General features: G+C 48.0%; 3 protein-coding genes and 1 long non-coding RNA gene across 7 annotated transcripts; 3 read left to right on the top strand and 1 right to left on the bottom strand.

Moving 5' to 3' along the window:
• The first annotated feature begins 121 nt into the window (after positions 1-121).
• On the top strand, positions 122-12923 carry FAM221B (family with sequence similarity 221 member B). Of its 3 annotated transcripts, none has more exons than XM_039218543.1 (7): positions 122-770; positions 2618-3458; positions 5615-5758; positions 11687-11797; positions 12041-12169; positions 12357-12476; positions 12843-12923. In XM_039218543.1, the coding sequence occupies exons 2-7, from the start codon at positions 2618-2620 to the stop codon at positions 12878-12880; spliced, it is 1383 nt and encodes a 460-aa protein (XP_039074474.1). In that variant the 5' UTR covers positions 122-770; the 3' UTR covers positions 12881-12923. The 3 variants fall into 3 exon arrangements, with proteins under 3 accessions (XP_039074474.1, XP_039074473.1, XP_039074475.1); XM_039218542.1 differs by having other exon boundaries at positions 11972-12169; XM_039218544.1 differs by lacking the exon at positions 12041-12169.
• On the bottom strand, positions 7202-15923 carry LOC120221264. Its single transcript, XR_005525769.1, has 3 exons — positions 15697-15923; positions 7963-8097; positions 7202-7875 (listed from the first exon to the last, which is right to left on the bottom strand). It is a non-coding gene; the product is annotated as an uncharacterized LOC120221264 (long non-coding RNA).
• A 327-nt stretch (positions 15924-16250) lies between these two features.
• Positions 16251-18333, top strand: HINT2 (histidine triad nucleotide binding protein 2). Of its 2 annotated transcripts, none has more exons than XM_039218565.1 (5): positions 16251-16366; positions 17511-17651; positions 17748-17852; positions 17956-18028; positions 18140-18227. In XM_039218565.1, exons 1-5 carry the CDS (start codon positions 16286-16288, stop codon positions 18151-18153), a joined length of 414 nt encoding a protein of 137 aa, XP_039074496.1. In that variant the 5' UTR covers positions 16251-16285; the 3' UTR covers positions 18154-18227. The 2 variants fall into 2 exon arrangements, with proteins under 2 accessions (XP_039074496.1, XP_039074495.1); XM_039218564.1 differs by having other exon boundaries at positions 16254-16366; positions 18151-18333.
• A 1144-nt stretch (positions 18334-19477) lies between these two features.
• SPAG8 (sperm associated antigen 8) lies at positions 19478-21944 on the top strand. The gene is made up of 7 exons (XM_039218627.1): positions 19478-19535; positions 19642-20359; positions 20485-20659; positions 21098-21143; positions 21229-21343; positions 21460-21522; positions 21624-21944. Exons 1-7 carry the CDS (start codon positions 19504-19506, stop codon positions 21813-21815), a joined length of 1341 nt encoding a protein of 446 aa, XP_039074558.1. The 5' UTR covers positions 19478-19503; the 3' UTR covers positions 21816-21944.
• Positions 21945-21958: the final 14 nt, after the last annotated feature.

Here is a 21958-nt window from a genome sequence, read left to right as displayed (position 1 = left end):
ACCAGGCCCCGCGGCGGCGGCCTCGGTCTGACGTAGTATGACGCTCCGCCCCTCCTCAATTCGATTGGTCCTTGTCAGTAAAGCCCACCCCATGCCCTATTCTATTGGTCTCCAACTTGATTCTGCGGTCCTTCGAGGACAGACTCCGCCCCAGCCCCCGCTCCCTGAACCCTGCCTTTTTCACCCCATCCTGTGAGCCCCGATGCCCACCTCAGATCCTCACAGCCCCCGCTAATGGAGCCACACACATCTCATAGGAGCCCTACAGAGACGCTCACAAACCCAGACACCTACGGACGTCCCCACAGATGTCCGCAGACTACCCACTCTTCACAGAGATCCAGCAAACCCCTTTAAGAGAAGTGAGCCCTCTGGCTCGTCCCCTTTAGGTCCAGCGCAGCCTCCTCTGGAGACCGGACTGTTGTTCCCACGGAGACTACCGGGCGTTCTGGTTGCCCTGGTGACTGATCCTTCTCCCTGCCCGGGTTCCAGAGGTTTCAGTCAAGCCCCTCTCTCATCGGCCCGGAACCCCTCGTCCTTCCCCACCCCCCCCCCCCCCGCCCAGATCTGGCTGGAGCTCCTTTGCGAATTTTTGCAGGTGTCCAAGTCCCCTCCCCAAGTGGTAAACTTGAAGGCAAGGCCTCTCACTACATAGCAACTGCAGCCAGGTCTCATCTAAGAGCCTTCCATCCCTCGCTAACATTTCCCCTTCCCTGCTTAAGACGAAATCCTGACTTAAGGACTTGTAACAGCCAAGACAAAGCCCAGAGGTATGTAGTTTCTCCAGTGGCTCTTCCTCCAAACTCTCATCTCGCTCCTCTCCTAACACCTTCTGTCCCTTCCCACCTCAGTCCAGCCCTCTCCCATTCTCTCCTTTTTATCCTTACCCTCCCCCTCCACCACTTTTCTCCACCCATTTCTGTCTTCCCCTTCTTTTTCTCCTTCCTCTCCTCCCACATCTGGTTCTCTACCCTCAAGTACCTTTTCCTGTGCTGAATGTCTGGTCATCTTCCTACCCTACCTGTCTCTCTATTTCTTGTCCCAAACTTCTCCTTTGGAAAGACTCTAACGAATACAAGTAATGAATCCATCTGGAGCATGAGGGGGAAAGTAGGGAGCACAGAAAGTTAAGGCTGGAAAACTTAGGCAGTGTTGCAAATAATGACAGGCCTTGAACGTCAGGGCCAAGAAATTTGCACTTAATCTTTAGGCTGAGACAATTGAGTGTTTTAAAGCAAAGGGACGGCATTGGTAGGCTTGCATTTTAGAAAGATCTCCAGTGGGTCATTAAGGAGGACTGACTTCTTTTGAACATCCCTCCAGGATAAATTAGTCACACCTCACTCCCCACAGCATCCTGAGCTTACCCCAGCACAACATCAATTCATCTATATTGTCATTTGGGTTAACCTGGTCTCCTTCCCAGATTCTTTCAGAGGTCAGTGCTTAGCACAGTGTCTGCATGAAATGTGTAAGATTAGGCTCTTTATAAAAGTATAAGTTACAGGGGCACCTGGGTGGCTCAGTCAGCTAAGCATCCAACTTCAGCTCAGGTCATGATCTCACAGTTCATGGGTTTGAGCCCCATGTCAGGCTCTGTGCTGACAGCTCAGAGCCTGGAGTCTGCTTCAGATTCTGTATCTCCCTCTCTCTCTGTTCCTCCCCTGCTCATGCTCTGTTTCTAAAAAAAAAGTTAAAAAAATTTAAGTATAAATTACATAAATCAATGAAAGAATGACTGAGTGGATTGATGTGCTGGGGAAAGTGACAGAGGGGCAAACTTACTACATATTACATAATCCAGGTAGATAATTATGAGAACAAAATTGAAAGGAAAAGAAAGGAAAGAATGGATTTTGGGAATACAGTATTTAGAAGACAGGAAATACAGTTCTTGGTGCCCATTTGAAGATGAGGACTGAGGGGAAAGGATAATACTAAAATAACTCTCCAGAGTTCAGTTTTGATGCCCTGTGGGACATCCATTTAGCAATGTCCAGCAAGCAATTGGGTATTAGTGTGAAGTACAGGGATTTAAAGAGGTCTGAGCTGGAATTATGGATTTAGAAATCATCAGCATACCAGATGGAAGTAATGGAAGCCCTGAACATGAATGACATCAAGGGAGGCTATAAATGATCCCTAGACAAAACAGACCGCAGCCAGGACCCTGTCTAATGCATCGTGGCATTGTCCTGCACCTTTAAGAGCAAACCCCCATGTGGGCTGGGTATCCCAGTCTCCAGTACTCCACTGCCTGAACATCCTGGTCCTAAGGCTACTCTTGGACTAGCTGCTCTTGGACTACCCAAGTTGCTATGCTCAGGCTTCCCCCTTGGGCATGGTCCTCTGCTACCATCTACTGATGGGATTGTGACTGCTTCAGCCTATCTTTAAGCTCCCTCACAACCCACAGCTACTTGCCACATGGCATCTAGGCACACGGGTGAACCTCCTGGCACAATGCCCTGATCCAGAGTTCATCTTGCTTCCCTTTACATCTCAGGTGCACAGAAAACTTTATCCTAATTCCATGATCCCCCAGAGAACTCTGATTTGCAGACCCACCAATCTCCAATCACAACTTAATGAAGCCTGTACCCTATTCTACCACTAGATGGAAGCAGACCAGGTCACAGAAGAGCCTCATCCCACAATGGATGCAGAAGAACATCCCTCTTCAAAGGACCCCTCTGCCAAGGACTCACAGGAGCCCCCTATTCCTGAAACATCCTTTGAGCCTTCCATCTCTGAGACCTCTTTAGAGCCCCTTACCTCTGAGATCCCTTTAGGGCCCCTTACCTCTGAAATCCCTTTGGAGCCTTCCATCTCTGAGACCCCCTTAGGGCCCCACACTTCTGAATCTTATACGGCGCCACCTGTTTCCCAGGCCCCTTTAGAGCCCCACACTTCTGAAACCCCTTCGGAGCCTTTCATCTCTGAGACCCCCTTAGGGCCTCACACCTCTGAATCTCATATGGCGCCACCTGCTTCCCAGGCCCCTTTAGAGCCCCATACCTCTGAAACCCCTTTGGAGCCTTCCATCTCTGAGACCTCTTTAGGATTCTCTGTATCTGAGATCCCTTTGGAAACCCCTATCCCTGAGACCCTGTTGGAGACTCACATGTTTAAGGTCCCAGAGAAACACCTTTCTTTTCATATCTCATCACAAGGCCATATCACTGTATCGTCCTCTCCGACTCTGAAGGAAAGCCTCTCTGAGTATTCCTCCAGTGAGGTCTCATGGACAAGGGGGTCCATCCAGATCTCTGAGTCTGAAATCCTTCAAAAACACTCCCTTTCAAGCCCTTCAGCCCAGGTCCACCTGGACACATCTGTAAAGGAGAAGGAAGAGGAAGGAGAGGACAAGGAGCAGGTGGATGCCACTGACAGCATCGCACGCACAGCTCAGCCTGGACACCAGCTGGGCAAGAAGAAGGGGAAGAAAGGAGTTAGCCGTAATTGTCCCCTGTACTTTATATATATATAGTCAAATTAGCTAACATACAGTGTATACACTGTGCTCTTGGCTTAGGAAGTAGATGCCCATGGTTCATTATTTACCTACAACACCCAGTGCTCATCCCAAGTGCCTTCCTCAATGCCCATCACCCATTTTCACTGCCCCCCAACCCCCACCCCAACCAACTCTCAGTTCGTTCTCTGTATTTAAGAGTCTCTTATGGTTTGCTTCCCTCTCTGTTTGTAACTACATTTTTTGCTTTCCTTCCTCCATGGTCTTCTGTTAAGTTTTTCAAGTTCCACATATGAGTGAAAACATATCTGTCTTTCTCTGCCTGACTTATTTCACTTAGCATAATACCCTCCAGTTCCATCCATGTTGTTGCAAATGGCAGGATTTCATTCTTTCTCGTTGCCAAGTAGTATTCCATTTATATATAAACTACATCTTCTTTATCCATTCATCAGTGATGGACATTTAGGCTCTTTCCACAATTTGGCTGTTGTTCAAAGCGCTGCTATAAACATTGGGATACATGTGCTCCTATGAATCTATACTCTTTTATCCTTTGGATAAATTCCTAGTAGTTCTAATGCTGGGTTGTAGGGTAATCCTATTTTTAATTTTTTGAGGAACCTCCACACTGTTTTCCAGAGTGACTGCACCAGTTTGCATTCCCAACAATGCAAAAGAGTTCCCATTTCTCGACATCTGTTGTTTCCTGAGTTGTTCATTTTAGTCACTCTGGTGTGAGATGGTATCTCATTGTGGTTTTGATTTGTATTTCCCTGATGATGAGCAATGTTGAACATCTTTTCATGTGTCTGTTAGCCATGTGGATGTCTTCTTTGGAAAACTGTCTATTCATGTCTTCTGCCCATTTCTTCACTGGATTATTTGTTTTTCAGGTGTTGAGTTTGATAAGTTCTTTATAGATTTGGGATGCTAATCCTTTATCTGATATGTCATTTTCAAATATCTTCTCCCACTCCACTGGTTGCTTTTTAATTTTGTTGATTATTTCCTTTGCTGTGCAGAAGCTTCTTATCTTGGGGCTCCTGGGTAGCTCAGTCAGTTAAGCATCTGACTTTGGCTCAGGTCATGATCTTATGGTTCACGAGTTTGAGCCCTGTGTCAGGCTCTGTGCTGATGGCGCAGAGCTTGGAGCCTGCTTCAAATTCTGTGTCCCTTCTCTCTTTCTGCCCTTCCTCTGCTCACATTGTCTGTCTGTCTCTCTCTCTTTCGTAAAAATAAGTAAACTTAAAAAAAAATAATTTATTAAAAATTTTCTTTAACATTTATTCATTTTTGAGAGATAGAGCACAAGTGGGGGAGGGGAAGAGAGAGAGCAAGACACAGAATCTGAAGCAGGCTCCAGGCTCTGAGCTGTCACCACAGAGCCCAACGCAGGGCTCGAACCCACAAACCGCGAGATCATGACCTAAGCGAAAGTCGGATGCTTAACCGACTAAGCCACCCAGGCGCCCCTAAAAAAGAATTTTTTATGAAGAAGTTTTTATCATGATGAAGTCCCAATAGTTCATTTTTGCTTTTTATTTACCTTGCCTTTGGAGACGTGCCAGGTAAGAAGTTGCCATGGCTGAGCTCAAAGAGGTTGTTGCCTGTTTTCTCTTCTAGGATTTTGATGGTTTCCTGTCTCATATTTAGGTCTGTCATCTATTTTGAATTTATTTTTGTGTATTGTGTAAGAAAGTGGTCCAGTTTTATTCTTCTGCAATATTGCTGTCCAGTTCTCTCAGCACCATTTGCTAAGGAGACTGTCTTTTTTCTGTTGCATACTCTTTCCTGCTTTATTGAAGATTAGTTGGCCCATACATTTGGGTCCAATTCTGGGTTTTCTATTCTATTCCATTGGTCTATATGTCTGTTTTTGTGCCAATACCATACTATCTTGATGATTACAGCATTGTAGTATAGGCTAAAGTCTGGGATTGTGATGCCTCCAGCTTTGGTTTTCTTTTTCAATATTAATTTGGCTATTCGGGGGCTTTTGTGGACTTTTCCCCATTCTCATTGCTGCTTTACACCTGCCCCAGGAAGAGGGGATTGGGTTACTCTTTGACCTGACCCATTGTCTTAGTTTTAGGGCCTCCTCATTTGCCCTTGGTTACTCAGCCTCTCCCTTCCCAGGTTACACAGTCCAACCAGAAGTCTCTGCTCAGCAGACAGAGATGGTGGAAGTGGCTCAGGCAAAGCAGAGAGAGAAGTTCAGTGTTCAGGGGAATTATCTTTTCCAATGGGAGAAAAATACAACCCTGAATGCCATCCAGACAGGTGAGCCCGGGAAGTCCTTGAGAGGCCTGTGGCAGGCCCATGGCCATCCTCCAATCCAACTATATCAGGGAACCTGCCCTGATCAATGGAGAGCTACCCCTTGTAGAAATGGCAATGCTGCCTGCCTGAAATCTAGGAGTGGAGCAGGCAGGTGGGCCAAAGTGGATGGCATGGGTGCAGGAAAAAAAGTGAGGATATTCATATAAAACCCAGGTAGGGACGAGCAGCTAAAATGAAGTTTAAAAAAAAAAAAAAAAGGCAGGGCCCTAGGTGAACCCCACATCTAGGGCCCTAATAGCCTACACCAAACAGACCTTAAGGCACAGATGGCCCAGACCCTGGACATTCCAGAAAACTTGCTGCTCTGACATGGTAAAAGGCCTTGGTCCCCTTGGTTGAACTCCATTAAAAGACTGTCACCCTTCATGCCAGACCCATAATCACCTGGGGACCCAAAAGCCATGAGTCTCTCCACCAAAAAGGAGAGTTGTACCTTCCAGCCCATTGATTCCATCTCAGCCCAGAATTAGGACTCTTTACAGCCCCATTAGTGGCTTCCTATGCTTATCTGTGTTGGCATATAAAGGTTGTACAGGTGTACTATGTATACACATGCCATCTAGTATGTGAACATGTGTACCTGTGTCATTGAACTTCATGTCTAAAGAGAATACCTTCAGAAAGACCCTGACCTGCTCTGCAGATTCTGGGGTTTCTAGACTGACTGTGATAGACATCACTGCACTTATTTTTGTCTTTCATACTTTCTTTCCCCTTAGGATAGGAAGAGAGTTAGGTTGAGACTAGATGGGCCTAAAATAGAAACACAATCAGGTAATTCTATGGTCTTCTTCCTTCCCCAGGCAATTTACTTTCCTTATTCTCATGCAGGGCCCCTTCCCCCTCCACCCTGGGCCAAGAAAGTTACAATGATCTCATTTGTTTCTCAGTCTCCATTCAGGCATTGAACTGGGTTTGTCTGCTTATTTTAACATCTGTTACTGTTATCCTTTTTGCAAATGTAAGGTTGTTCAGTCCCTCGTTCTTCTCAGAGCCCCCCTGTCTACTCCCTTCTCTTCAAGCCACTGCACTTCTTCACACTGAACTTCATTTTCCTGTTTAAACAGACAGTTTTATGTAGTAATTTTCAGTGTCATTCAATCCCGAAAAAAGATATTTGGGGTTCCCTTCTAATATTGGGGATCTTGAGTCTCTAGAAAATCCATATATGTGCTGTGTAGAGAAGATCAAGTGTAAGCGTTTCTTTTATTTATTCAGCATTTATTGAGCACCAACTATGTGCCAGGCATTGAGCTAGATGTGGAGGTGGTGGCTGGTGGGATTCCAAAAACAAAATCCCTCAAATAATTTATACTCTAATGAGAAACACCAAAAAGTAAAAGGATAATTATAATAATATAATTCTAATATATATCTGATATATATCTAATATATCATTCTAATAATTGCTATAACTGAGGTTAGCCTCAAGTGCTGCATGAGCAGAGATAAGGGGCACCCAATCTTGGGGGCTCAGGGAATAAGCCTGGAAGGGATGACTTCGCAGCTGAAATCTGTAAGATGAGTAAAAAAAGGTGGCCAGGTAAAAAGTGGGGTGAGGTGAGACATGACAGGGCAAGGCATCAGTAGGAAACCGCAAGCAATGTTGGACAGAGCCCAGCTGTGGAAGGGGAGAAATGAATAGGTATTTCTGTGGCAAAGCTCAAGAGTTGGGATTATACCCGAAGGGCATCTGAGAGTCACTAAGAGATTTTAAATGGGACAACAATATGAGCAAATTCGTGTTTTTGAAAGGCCACTGTGGCAGTAGCATAGACTGGAGAAAGGCAAGACTGAACATAGGAAGACTAAATTAGGCCCTGGTAACTAACAATCTGGGTAAGAAAGTGCATGGGTGGAGGTGGAGAGAAGTAGATTCATGAAATGCTAAGAAGGTAAAACTGACCTTTGGATCTTTGGATGTGTAGGATAAGAGAGAAGGACATGCCTGGAATGACATCTAGGTCTTTGGCTTAAGAGACTCATTAGATGTAGGGGCGCCTGGGTGGCTCAGTCGGCTAAGAGACTCGTTAGATGATGATGCCATTCATGAAGGCCTAAAACACAGTAGATGCATAAATACATGTTGGATGAACAGAGGACAAAGGATGAGGGCCAAGTTTGGAAGGGATAATTGAATTTACCACATTTGAAGTGCTTGTGGAACATGTTGGTCAAAGAGTCCAGTAGACTGGCTGTATGGGTCTGAAGTTCAGGAGAAAAGTCTGGACTAGGGACATCCTTCATGAAAAGACAGCCGGATGTTGTATGGAGATGGTCTAAGCAAAAAGAGATATTACCATGCAAATGTAATTATGTGGCCATGGAATTCATTGTGTTGTACCTTGTCTAGTATTTTCACAGTAAGCATCTGTGCCGTAGACCTCTTTGCCACAAATATTATGCCGCAAAGTTAACTGACCATAAGGCAATTTGCCATAAAAGATAACTAGCTGACAGTTCAGTTTGACAGTTTGTTGGTTTTATCCACGGGTTGGCAGTTTGGTTTTATTTCTCCATTGACACAGTACTTCCATTTTTATATTATGTGAGTCTTAGTCTTCATAATGGTCTACACAGTGGCACAGAGTTTTGAGCTCACATTTCCCATACAACTTTGGAACGTCTATCAATGGACATGTGACGATATGCCAAGAACAAACAGCAACGTAGAAGGCTTTCACAACACAACACACGGCTCATTTGCAGACATGCATCCTAATATTTGGAAACTGATACCTCTCTTAATGAAAGAAGAAATTTTAGCAAAAAAATAAAAAAAAGAAAAAATGAGATGATGAACAAGGAGATGAATCAACAAGCAAAAAAAAAAAATACTGTATAATGCTATGAATGAAAGACTTTGAAGACAATTGCTTAGGTACAATCCACAAAATAAAAGCAGCTATTTACACAGTATGGCCACGAATCTATACATTTTAAATTCGAATGTTTGGATTTTGCAATAAAGTCATTTTTAATTTTAATATTCATTTTCCATATTTCATTATGCCCTTTTTAAAGAATGTCCTTTTATTTTTTTGTGATTTTATCTTTCATGGCAAAATTTTCTATGGCCAAATTGATCACGCAGTGGAAATGTTTGTAGTGAAAATGCTTGGAGCAAAGATTCTTTTTTTTTTTTTTTTTCTTTTGCAATAGAGATATTTATTTATTTTTAATAGTTTATTGTCAAGTTGGTTTCCATATAACACCCAGTGCTCATCCCCACAAGTGCCCTCCTCCATGCCCATCACCCCCTCCCCTCCACCCCATCAGTCCTCAGTTTGTTCTCAGTATTCAAGAATCTCTCATGGTTTACCTCCCTCCCCCTCCCCCACTATTTTCCCCCCTTCTTCTCCCCCATGGTCCTCTGTTAAGTTCCTCCCAATTCTCCTATGCATACAAACATATGGTATCTGTCCTTCTCTGCCTGACTTATTTTGTTGGAACAAAGATTCTTAAGGTGAAACTACCTAGAACCACCTGGTACACCGTCAAAATGGCATTCCAGATAATGTCTCCTCCCCCCACCTGTCCTTGTCCACTTAGAAGGACAGTTTCGAATCAGAGGAGAGTAGAGAGTCCCACTCTGGACAACATAGACTGATGTCAATTGTCCTGCTTTAAGGGCATGGACACCTATAATGGAGTCTTAGTATAAGGCACCAGTCTCTGTTTAAACTCTAGTCTTCTTCGTCTAAAAACCGGGCACTGACTCCCGTATCAGTGCATGGACTTGACTCTCCCAGGCCCAGGCTTGATAAAATTATCAAGCAGGACCTTGATATATGGGCACTGACACTTGTTCACCTCCACCCCTCATCTGCTCACCCAGTGTATCCTGCTGCTCTGGACAGAGTTCAGAATTCCTCCAGTGGAATCCTGGCCCCCACCCACCTCCATTGTGACTCTACCTATATACTGTCCTTTCAACAAGGCATTGGCACTACAGGCTGGCAGGATCAAGACAGAAGTAGCAAAGCCAAAAAGCCACGCCTGGACAGGCTTTAGACCCTGAAAGACCATGGGTAAGGCAAGAAAAACTAGACTGACAATTAGGCACAGGATTGTGGATTGTGGCCCTGGCCCGAGTCATAGACCAGAGGACCCTAACTCTTTCCCATCCTTCTTATGGAACTTCAGTGTCGGGCCTAGAATACTGGGTCTCTCTTCCCTCCTGAAGGAATCTGCTCATTCATTTATCCGGTCAAGTAGACTGTGCTCTCTGAGAACCTATTTTGGGCCAGGCCCTGTGCAAGGACTAGAGATATAGGTGAAAACCCACAGTCTAAGAGGAGTACAGTGAAAAGTCCATTATTATAATGCATTGTACTGTAAGAGGAGTAGCAGAGGAGTCAGAGAAAGAGGAGGAGCCCCTAGACAGGCAGAGGAAGTCAGGGACAACTTTTTGGTGGAGGTGACAGTTCATTGTAGCCCTTATTTTTATTTTTTTTAATGTTTTATTTATTTCTGAGCGAGAGAGAGAGAGAGAGAGAGAGAGACAGCGTGAGCAGGGCAGGGTCAGAGAGAAAGGGAGATATAGAATCTGAAACAGGCTCCAGGCTCTGAGCTAGCTGTCAGCACAGAGCCTGACGTGGGGCTCGAACCCAAGAACCTGAGCCGAAGTCGGACGCTTAACCAACTGAGCCACCCAGGCGTCCCCATTGTAGCCTTTAAATGGGAATGAGTCCCATAGCTGAAGGTCCCACCCTGTTGACTCATACAGGAGTCTTGCTTAGAAGTTGGAGTAGTCTCAAGTCTCAGGAAGGGTAAGAAAATCTGAGTGGAATGTGATCTCTGGTTCTCCTCCCACATTTAAATGGCTCCACCCTTGCCTTGGAGCGAGGGTGACCATGAAGCCAATTTCAGATCCCACTACTGAAACCAGGCTCTCAAGGGCTGTGGCATTTTGCTGGCGCCTCGTCTCAGGGATACCTCATAGCCTCACAAGTTTCTGTTTCTTGGTCTTCGCCACTCATGACTTCTGGCCTACCCCTTTCTCCTGATTTTTAGAGAACTATAAGCAGCCCTTCTCAAGTTCCTAGATAGCATCCGTTTAGGAACACCAGGAACACAGAGGGGAAATAGGAAGGTGCCAAATCGGAAAAGTGAGGAAAGCCCTCCTCCTGGTCCCAGAGCTGCCCAACCTCCTCCTCCCCTTCGGGTCCCTTCAACAACACTATTTTCTCAGGTGCCCAGCCTCACCGTCTATTCTACACCTGGCCAATCAACTTCCCTTTCCCTCACCTCAGACACTTCAAGGAGACAAAACTAAGTTGGGCTCTAATGTGGGAAGGGGAGGAAATGTGAATCTTAACAGTCACAGAGAACTCAGCAAGATTCACGTTCACCTTCAAATAAAATTTCATTTTTTTTTTTTTAATTTATTTATTTCTAGTAGAGAGAGAGAGACAGCATGAGCAGGGGAGGGTCAGAGAGAGAGGGAGTCACAGACTGAAACAGGCTCCAGGCTCTGAGCTGGCAGTCAGCACAGAGCCCGACGCGGGGCTCGAACCCACGAACCGCGAGATCATGACCTAAGCGAAAGTCAGACGCTTAACCGACTAAGCCACCCAGGCGCCCCATAAAATTTCATTTTGAATCTTCCCGCTCGGACACTAAGCTTCAGAAGCTGAAGACTGTCTTCAGTGATTTCCGACAGGCTGACAGAGATGGAGTGGATCCTGGGGTGGGAAGGGAGCTGAAACACTGGTGGGACACCGAGAAAATCTGATGGGAAGAAGTCTAAAGGGTGGAGATCATGGGTGCAGTGAATATACCTGGGGTAGGGGTGAGACCAGGGGGCCTGGGGGGCTTAGGCTATTTTTCCTTCTCACTCTTCCTTGTTAATCCCTCCACACTCAGGTCTCTACATTGGCTGGCGCTGCCCCCATTATCTATGGGACTGTTTCCGAATCGGAGAGGAGTCCAAATGCTTTTGTGGGCACTTGTTGAGAGAGCACCAGATAATCTCAGGTAGGGAGAACTGACCAGCCCCTGTCCATGGGGAGGGAAAACTATACCCGGGCCATGTGTTGGGATGTATGAGAGAAAGTGTGTGTGTACTGGTATGGGGGAGGGGGACCGGCACAGAAAGGCTAGGCCCTAGTAGGCACAAGTCTAATCCTACCATCCGGCCCCATCCCATAGACATATCTGTGCCCTGCAACGTGGCCCAGTGCCGCTGCCTCATGTTCTGCTTTATCCCATCACGCCCAGAGGAGGTGGGTGAGTTCTGGCTTAAGAGACGAGCTACCTTTGACCCCAAGGCCTGGAGGGCCCAGTGTCGCTGCAAACACAGCCATGAAAACCATGCAGCTACTGGGTCCCATCCCTGCAGGGTGAAAGGTAATTTCTAGGGTGAGGGGAGTTCAGGGGTGGGCATGGGTAGGATGCAAATAGTTTAGGGATGAGGGTGGGAGATTTGGTAGGAGAAACTTGGGTTTGTGGTTGGTGAGGAAGAGAGGAGAAATGTAGTCAGCCCATGGGAAAGCCCCAATTCCTTATACTTGTCTTGGCTTCCCCCTTGCCCTAGGCTGTTGCTGCAACTGCTTTGAGTCTAATTTCCTCTGTGCGGCCTGCGACCGGCGCTGGGAAGAACATGAGACTTTCTTTGAGACTGAGGAGACCCGGCGACGAGGAGGGAGGCCTCATGGTGAGGGGGCAGGGGGCAACCTGGAAGGGGGGACCATTCCAGGACCATAGTCAGAAGGCCAGGGAGGAAGGTGCTCCCACCCTCAACCATCCCGTCCAAGACTACCTCGCCCTCTCAGCACCTGCATCCCAAACCTGCACCAGTCTCCACCCCTAGGGGCAGACTATGTGCCTTTTGCAGAGATGCCTATCCTCTGAGAAGCCGTCATCAGCAACTTTGACTGGAGGCTTTACAGAAGCAGGGCCCTCTGGCCATCCCAGCACCCACCCCAAACCTCCTGGGCTCCCTGGCCCACACAGCCTCTCCCCTGGCCCTGAATTTGACCCCCATACCTGACCCTTTCACCTCTGCTTTTCCCTCCTCCAGGGACAGACACTGTCAACACCTGGCGCAAGCCTCTCTGAGCCTGGCTCGAATCATCAATAAAGCAAGGGGAAGCCACTGGAATCTGGCCTGCTTCTGTATGGGGTGGACAGAACCCCAGCCCAGTGACAGACACCCTAGGACCTTAGAGTTGTTACCTGTTGGGAGCTAGAGAGCGCACCACCCAGGAGAGAGGTTGGATCAAACCGTCTGCCTCCACCACACCCACATTCAAGCTGCGAGCTCTGGCATCAGAAGGAGAGTGGCTTCAAGGAAGCCAAGGAGGGACGGGTTTCAAGAAGGATAGAACGAACACTGGTGTTAGATGTAGTTGGGGACTCAAATAGGATAAAGACTGAAAATGTCCATTGGGTCTTACAATCAGAAGGTCCTCCGATAATGTAGTTTCAGTGGCCCAGTGGAGGGTAGAAAGCAAGCAGCAAGTTTGAAAGAGCTTCTTTAAGAAGCTTGGGTGAAAAGAGCAGGAAAGAAGTCAGACAATATCCAGAGGGAAACGTGCAGTCAAGGAAGCATTTTTTTTTAGGAGGGAAAAAGGGAAGGGACCAGGAGAGAAAAAAATTTGAAGGATGCAGAAGAATAAGAGAGATACCTGGTGAGACAAGATCCCAAAGATGGAGGGAGGAGGGAATGAAGTCAGGGCAGATGGGAAGGGATTTGTTCTGGACAGGAGAAACACCACTTCCTAAGTAGTCCAAGAGGAAGGAAGAAAGAAAAGGATGGGGCCCTCATTGAGCTGCAGGGAGCACGATCTTGTGGAAGTTCCCCTGTGAAGTAGGAGACAAGGTCAGTTGCTGGTGGGGCAGGAGAAAGAAAAGAATGAGGGGTAGGAGATAGGAAGACAGGCGAAGGTTCAGGAAGGCTAATATGGGGATTCGGAGAAAAACCTGATCAGTGGGTAGTTGAGGATTCAGGGACAGCTGAAAGCAGGAATCTAGTTAAAGAGGAAGAGAGAAACAAAATTGTTAGATTGATGGTTGGTGATGGAAGGTGTCAGGGAGGATGATCAGGAAAATTAAGCGAAAAGAAGGCTTGAGGATGTGGAGAGAGCTGATGGTACAAACGGAAAGGAAGTAAAGCTAGGAAGCAACTGACAGATTGAAAAAAGGAACAGTCAAAGGACTAGAACTCTCTAATGAGGTCCAGTAGCAGATGTAGTGGTAGGGATCGAAGTATGAGAGACAGTGGTCAGAACCTACAGAGAGTTGCAGCTCACAGATGAGAACAGCTGCCAGGGATCGTGAAGCTTGGACTGAAGACTGTAGGCCAGGGGCCAAAATCAGTGAATCATAGGTTATTTTTATGAGGAGTAGGAGATTCTGGCACTAATTGGCTCTGTGATCCTAGGCATATCACTTTCCCTCTCTGGGCCTCAGTTTCTGGATCTGTAAAAGAGGAATAATCTCTGTGCTACCTGCTCTCCCTGAGAACCTAAAGAAATAACCAGTTTCAAAGTGCTTTACAGTCGCTTACCCCTCCTGGCTGGTTTCCTTCTTCTTCATAGATCCCAGCTCTTCTTATCTCTTGAACTTCTCTAGGGTGCTCCTGTCTTGGAGGCACCATGAGAACTGCATACAACCTCTAGGGCACAGAGAAAAGGCCAGGCTACATTTCCCCACATTTGGGGAAGCTGTCTATCCTTCCAAAGGAAGGAAATCAATCTAGACCTAGAACTCCTAGGGGAAATCACAGGGTCAAATGTCTGCCCATCGGAGGAAAAAGGACTTTCTAACAATAATACGGCTATACAAAAGATTATTCCTATCTCCAGAAGTAAAGAGTTCTTCCTGACTGGTGGTATACAATTAGCGACATAATAACCATTCACTAAAACTAATTCAATAGTCAATAGTAAAGGAATGGTTACTATAATAAACTCATTCAAGGAAGGAATATGCAGACATTACAGAGTATATTTACATAGACTATGTAATAATACAGAAAACTGTAAAGGGCAGAAGGATATATATATGTATATATATATGCATATATATATGCAATACATACGTATTTTATATAATAAAAGGAAATGAAACACCAAATGTTAGTCATTCCACAATCACTGATGTGCTGAAAAACAAAACAAAAAACAAAACCACCAAAAACCTAAAGATAGAGTGGTGGCTTTTGTCCTAAGTGTTAAACGTCAGACTAAAACTTACTTAATGTGAGTATATTAGCATTTTGTGACTCCTGTTCTTTAGGCCAAAAATATATATTCTAGCAGAATGAAATATACTTCTCACCTAGGCAGGACGCATTCCCCTTGTCCCTCAAACCCGACTAACTGAAAATGCCAGGCACAAGGCTGTTTCACACACCATTTCTGATTAGGAAAGAACATTGGATACCTATTCCTTAGTTGTTGTGTGGCAAAGACAGGAGACTACCGCCGCCTCCCGTTAAAAAAAAGAAAAAGGGGGGAAAAAATCCTAAAAACGAACTCCAGAATCTTCAATGTTGGAAATATGTACACACGAACACAAACTAAGGAGGGACTACCATTAGATGAGTAAATTAAAAATCTTCGAAATGCTCAAGGGGCAGGAATACCCTCGTGGGAAAAAAACGCTGGCTATCTATCCCTCCAGTTAAATTCAGAGAACAAACTGAGGGTTGATGGGGGCGGGGCGGGGAATGGGTGATGGGCAATCGAGGAGGACACTTGGGAGGAGCACTGGGTATTGTATGTAAGCAATGAATCATGGGAGTCTACTCCCGAAGCCAAGAGCACACTGCATATATGCACTGTATGTTAGCAAACTTGATACTAAATTACAAAAAAAAGAAAAAAGAAAGAAAAAAGAAAACAGAAAAAAAAGAACCGGTTCCAGTTCACCTTCAGCCTCACACGCCAGGCAGTCCCGCCCCTTCTTCCGGGACTCCTAAGACTTCGCCTCCAGGGGTTGCGGTGGCTCCCGGAGCCAGCCAGCGCCAGGGCCCTCAGCACCCGCCCTCCTCCTGGCCAATGCGGGGAGAGGGTCTACGATGTCGAGGCTCGGCGCCGCACCAATGCTGTGCAGCAGAGCCAAATGGAGTTAAATCCCACGTCTCTTAAGCCTTCCAATGGAGTGAGAACTTCTCTTGGGGAAACTACTTAGAGGGCCCAATGGCGAAGGAACTTTTACTCTGACCAGAGGTCGAAGCCAATGGACTGAAAAACTAGCCCACGAGCTGGCAGAAACAGCCAATGGGATGAAAAGATCCCGCCTCCACAGTGGCGGTGGAGCCAGTGGCGTGAATGACACCACCCTCTGGGCTGAGAGCGGCAAGCGGAGCCCAGGAGCACGGCCAATGGGGTGGGAGGGCCCGGCTCGCGGCCGCCAGCTGAGCCAATGGCCGCCCTTGCCGGCTCCGGGGCAGCTCCACCTCGGGTGGCGACGGGGCGGGCGTGCTGGCGGGAGAAGAGGTTCACGGCCGAGGGCAAGATGGCGGCGGCCCTGGTGCTGGCCGCTGGGCTGTGCGTGGCGCGCAGGGCGGTGGCGCTGGCGGGGCCGCGGGGGGCGCAGGTGAGAAGCGGCCGCGGGGGCGCGGAGGGCGTCCCGCGGGCTGTGCCGCCCCCCGGGGCCGGCCTCCTCCCCCAGGCGCGTGCAGCCCATAGGCCTCGCGGGGACGGAGCCCGAGCATCTGGCAGGGAATGCTGACTCTCCGGAGGCGCAAACTCCAGGGCTGTTTGGTGAGGTCCGGCTGGTAGTTGGCGGCAGCCTCTCGGCGGTGGCCCCGGCGCCGAGGTTGCGACAGGGTCGGTCCATTGCGGCTGCTGCCTTCTAAAACCGAACGCCTGTTGCGGGCAGCCTCCTCAGTGCCCCCTGTAGGAAGTGAGGTTTGCCTTCTCGTAGCCAGTCTCCTGCCCGCCCCAGGCCCCTGGCCTTCTGAGCACAAGTGTTAATCTCTCACCTTCCGCATTTACCAGAGGGGTCAAGTTCATCCCAAATCTCTCCCGCACTGTGACAGCACGGACTTGAGCCTTCTCAGAGGTCCGGGAAACTGGGGCTTCCGTACCCTCAGTCCCCTGGGGCTGTCGTTGCTGAATTCACTTAACTCTTCCTTTCACTGATTCACGGGATTGGAATTAAAATTTCACAAAAAGAGTTCAGATGTGACACTCAGACGTACTTGTGTCAAACAGGACAAATGTGTGAAAACCTGAATAAAACAGGTAAAATACCTTAGAGATTAGATAACAATGGAAATAAGTGGAGTCTTAGCAACAAGGTGTGAGTGGAAAGAGCTCCAATGGTCTTAAAAGATGATGCAAAAACCTTTATATTTGTAGTCAAGATGAGGGATTTAGCTGAGGTAACTCAGTGGTAAAAGAGGAACTAGGTCTAAGTTTCCAGTTCTCATCCTTTGTCCTTTCTCCTGCACAGTGCAAAATTTACTGGGCACTTTAGGAACAGGAATCAATTGCAGTACTGAATCATGCATTGTAATACAGCCTTTATCTAACGAGGTCAGCACTATCTGACCCTACTCTCTACTGCTGACACTTTGAGATTGAGGAACTTTTCCTTTGGATGGGAGCCACTAGTAAGTTCTTAGAAGGGTGAAGTTAATGATTATCAGAGCCCCACCTCTGCCAGCTCCAACTGATTATATATGGGGAGAGGTATTGTCAACCCCCTCCCCTGGGTATGTCTGACCCACCTTCAGGTCCGAGGAGCTGCAGGTGTGACGGATGGAAATGAAGTGGCCAAAGCCCAGCAGGCAGCTCCTCAGGGAGCAGCCCCAACTATCTTCTCCCGGATCCTGGATCGAAGCCTCCCAGCTGACATTTTGTATGAGGACCAGCAGGTGGGGTGCCCTTAGGACCTGTCCTCTTGGGAATTTCACAGATCCCATCAACCTGTTGAAGTAACATGGTGGCCTCTGGCCTTTCACTGCTCCCAGTGTCTCGTATTCCGTGATGTGGCCCCTCAAGCTCCTGTGCACTTCCTGGTCATTCCTAAGAAGCCCATTCCTCGGATTAGCCAGGCTGAAGAAGAAGATCAGCAGGTGGGAAGAATAGAGCCAGGGTTTGGCTGTGGGGGAAGCCCTGGACTCAGAGGTTTTGCTCCCTGTGAATGAAGCCACCCATTTCCCTCCCCTTTCCCTGTAGCTTCTAGGACACCTTCTCCTTGTGGCTAAGAAGACAGCAAAGGCTGAGGGGCTGGGAGATGGATACCGACTCGGTGAGTGCCTTTTGGCCATTGAGCTCCTTGCCTATGATTTTTCATACCTACCCCTCCATATGATCTTTATTCTGGTAACCTGTCCCATGATCCTGACCCCCTAACCCCAAGCTCCATTTCAGTGATCAACGATGGGAAGCTGGGCTCACAGTCTGTGTATCATCTGCACATTCATGTACTTGGCGGCCGACAGCTCCAGTGGCCTCCAGGTTGAACCTTCCAACTGACCAAGAACCCCAGACCTGGATTCTTGGAGGGTGGGGGGAAAGGGACCCTATGATGCTAATAAACTTGTTCTCCCTCGATTTTGGATCACTGTCTTAAATATATAAAGATTTATACCACAAATAGAAAAGAAAACATTAAAGATATTGATCCTGTGGTGCCTGGCTGGCCCAGTTGTTGGAGCATGCAATTCCTGATCCTAGGCTTGAGTTTGAGCCCCACATTGGGTGTAGAGATTACTTAAAAATACAATCTTAAAAAAAAAAAAAGATAATGATCCCTCTTGACTGTGGTCTGAGTTAGAGACATTAAGGAGGCCCATCCTGTGGTTAAAGAAGCATTTGTCTATAGATTTGTGAGTCCTCATGACAAATGGTCCACCTGGGTCAAGCTTCTAGAAAAGTAGCAGTAGGAATAAGCCTATATGAGTAGGGAGAGACTGAAACCCAGGGTTGAAACGCTCAATCCTGGCCCGTATTCAGATGCTAAGCCAGGTTCTAAAGGGGTCTGGGAGGAGGATAGTCAAGTTGAGGATCTTTTACTGAAGGAGAAGTAATCACACCAACAAAACAAACAAAAAGGATGCCTCCCTTTGATCCCCATGTCTCACCATTTTGCTTTTTAGTTGTTTGATGTATTTTCAACCTTAAACATTTTTAAAAGACTCCAGGCCCCACCCCATTTTTATTTATTTCTAGGAGAGAGAGAGACAGCGTGAGCAGGGGAGGGTCAGAGAGAGAGGGAGTCCCAGACTGAAACAGGCTCCAGGCTCTGAGCTGGCAGTCAGCACAGAGCCCGACGCGGGGCTCGAACCCACGAACCGCGAGATCATGACCTAAGTGAAAGTCGGACGCTTAACCGACTAAGCCACCCGGGCGCCCCGCCACACCCCATTTTTAAAAATGAACTGAGGGTAAGGTACTGTTGCCCCTACACAAGTACACCAAATATGCTTCTGTCTGATACCACAACTCTGCTCTTGTCTCCAGCACAAAGAATCACCTTAGAAAGCCTCAAAAAGAATCATGTTTAAGTGTAGAAGGCAGGGTCCTAGGCCAGCAGAACCTTAAAAGCTGGGCTAAGGAGTCTGAACGGACAGCAAACTCTCTAGACTTCACCAGGTTTAAGACTTCCGCCCCGCAGAGAATTTGCCTCCACCCCCACCCAACACTTCCGCCCAACTCTAGTTGTGCGCAGTCTCCTGGAATTATTTGCCGTCTCTATGGCAACCCGGTAGCTGGTGACTGAAGATGGAGCACGCACAGTCTCTCAAGGGATCGCGGTGGGTGAGAGCAGCAGCTTTGGCTGCAGGTGTAAGGAGACAAGAAAGGTCAGCGGATTTACTCCGCTGCTCTTTTGACAACTTTGTCACGTTCGCTTTATTTCAGATCTTTAGATGTACAGCCGGGCACTGAAGGACTAGGGTCCACTTCAGAACCACTTCCTTCGGATGGCGGTCCTAGTTCGGCCCTGGCAGCCGCAACTACAGCAGCTGCAGCCTCCTCCACCGCCAAAGCGACTGCATTATCTGCAGAGACCCCAGTGTGCTATTCTGAACCGAACCTTCTCCTAGACCGCTCCTCTGACAGTCTTCTGGGGGATCCCTGCACTGGAGCCAGCTTTACCCACAAGAGAGGCCACGGGAAACTTGGCTTTGAGCCTCTCTATGTTTCCCATATTGCCCAGGTTCCCTGTACTACAAAAGAGCTTAGCTCTAATCCTGGCCCTATTCTTGGCACCAGTTCTAGTCCCGGCCATGGCTCTGGTCAAGACACTGGTCCTGATTCTGGCCCTGCTCCTGGCCCTGATTCTGGCCCTGCTCCTGCCACTGACTCTGGGCCTAGTCCAGGCTGTGGCCTTGACCCTGAGCTCAGCCCCTACAATCTTCCAAGTTTCAGAACCCCCCAAGCTGATCCGGTCCCTAATTATGCCTCCTGGAATCATTACTGCCACCGGGAACCTCAGAAACAACCCTGGAAATTTTTGCAAGTCTCAGAACCTGATGCCCGAGGGCACTGGAAGACCCCTGAGGTTGAAGGGAAGTGTAAGGTTCTCAATGAAACATTGCCACGGGGCCACTGCCTTCTCTACAACTGGGAGGAGGAGGTATTAAGGTTTTGACCAGCTCCCTTTTCCTAAAGACTGTCCCCAATTTCCTGCGGGAGGCAGTAGTTTATGATGAGGGTGGGTGCCATAAAGGATATCCTGGTCACTCAACTTGGGGCCCACAGAGAGCCACCAACCACCTGGACCAAGTCCCAAGCATGCAGGATGGCTCTGAGAGTTTCGCCTTCCGACATGGACACCAGGGACTGCTGACCCTGCAGCTACAGTCACCCATGTCCTTCAGCACCACCCAGAAAGACTCATACCAGCCCCCACGAAACTACTATCAGCCAACTCGAGGTGTGAAGCATGAGAGAATGGGCCAGAATGAGCAATTAGAGATAGATAGGAAGGAATTTCTAGCGGGACTATGGACTGTCTGATGGGTACCAGGGTAAAACCCCATGATTTTCCTTCTTTTCTCATGTTTGCTTCTCCTGGGCCTGCTTCTTTGTGTGTGTGTGTGTTTTAAATGTTTTATTTATTTCTAGGAGAGAGAGAGAGAGAGACAGCGCGAGCAGGGGAGGGTCAGAGAGAGGGAGTCACAGACTGAAACAGGCTCCAGGCTCTGAGCTGGCAGTCAGCACAGAGCCTGACGCGGGGCTCGAACCCGTGAACTGCGAGATCATGTCCTAAGCGAAAGTCGTATGCTTAACCGACTAAGCCACCCAGGCATCCCTCCTGGGCCTGCTTCTTAACCAGACTTCCCTGCTCTCTCTGCTCCCTGCCCTCCTACAGGAAAGCGTGAAGCCATGCTGGAGATGCTCCTGCACCACCAGATCTGGTGAGAGGCCTGGAGAAGGGTAAGGGGGGACGGGGGGAGACAAAACTCAGGGAAGAATGGCTTTGATGCCCCCAGGGCTATACAGTAAAGAGGTGCAGGCAGAGCAGGAAACCACAAGGGAGCAGTTTGAAGTCGAGTCTGTGACACACCACGACTACCGAAAGGAGCTGGTGCAAGCTGGGGCCCCTGCCCCAACCAAGGTGAGATTTTTTCTCCCGCCACTTGTACTGCTGGGCTCTAACGGGCTGTGGGAAAGCAGCAGAGGTTAAGAGAAGGAGTTTCACACCAAGAGTTTTTCAGTATCTCTCCTTTCCAGCCTCATGACTACCGTCGGGAGCAACCTGAAACCTTCTGGATACAGAGGGCGCCCCAGCTGCCGGTGTGTGAGGGTGTTGGGAGTGGGGGAGAAGGAGGGGAAGAGGCTGCTCTGTTCTGGCGTGGTGCAGAGCGGGATCTGTCGTCATTCTGGCCCTCCTCCAGGGTGTCAGTAACATCAAGACTCTGGACACACCATTCCGGAAGAACTGCAGCTTCTCAACACCAGTGCCTTTGTCTCTGGGGCAGCCTTTGCCCTATGAACCTGAGAACTATTCCCACCAACTGGGGGAAAAATCTACCCTTGCCTGCCAGGGAGGAGGACAGGGTGCTGGAATGGGTGGAACTACAATCTAAGGGTTGAGGAGGGAAGAGGGATGTGGAATATGGAATCTACTTCTGTCTGTCCTGGAAAGGTGGAAAGGAAGTAAATTCTGCCTGTACTTGGTGAAGAGACTTTACATAAAGGGTTCTCTCTCATCCTAAGACTGCTCATTCAG

Source organism: Hyaena hyaena, unplaced genomic scaffold, assembly GCF_003009895.1.
Source record: "Hyaena hyaena isolate Hyena2069 unplaced genomic scaffold, ASM300989v1 scaffold_769, whole genome shotgun sequence".
Taxonomy (NCBI): domain Eukaryota; kingdom Metazoa; phylum Chordata; class Mammalia; order Carnivora; family Hyaenidae; genus Hyaena; species Hyaena hyaena.
Note: the sequence above shows the minus strand (reverse complement) of the source record. Positions and strands in the feature narration are given on the sequence as shown.

Coding starts and splice junctions, on each gene's coding strand:
- FAM221B (XM_039218542.1), top strand. CDS start 2,618: ATGGAAGCAGACCAGGTCACAGAAGAGCCTCATCCCACAATGGATGCA. Junction 5,759..11,686: donor CCTGAATGCCATCCAGACAG/GTGAGCCCGGGA, acceptor CTCCACACTCAG/GTCTCTACATTGGCTGGCGC. Junction 12,477..12,842: donor ACGAGGAGGGAGGCCTCATG/GTGAGGGGGCAG, acceptor TCCCTCCTCCAG/GGACAGACACTGTCAACACC.
- HINT2 (XM_039218564.1), top strand. CDS start 16,286: ATGGCGGCGGCCCTGGTGCTGGCCGCTGGGCTGTGCGTGGCGCGCAGG. Junction 16,367..17,510: donor CGGGGCCGCGGGGGGCGCAG/GTGAGAAGCGGC, acceptor ACCCACCTTCAG/GTCCGAGGAGCTGCAGGTGT. Junction 18,029..18,150: donor GGGAGATGGATACCGACTCG/GTGAGTGCCTTT, acceptor GCTCCATTTCAG/TGATCAACGATGGGAAGCTG.
- SPAG8 (XM_039218627.1), top strand. CDS start 19,504: ATGGAGCACGCACAGTCTCTCAAGGGATCGCG. Junction 20,660..21,097: donor CTACTATCAGCCAACTCGAG/GTGTGAAGCATG, acceptor GCCCTCCTACAG/GAAAGCGTGAAGCCATGCTG. Junction 21,523..21,623: donor AGAGGGCGCCCCAGCTGCCG/GTGTGTGAGGGT, acceptor GCCCTCCTCCAG/GGTGTCAGTAACATCAAGAC.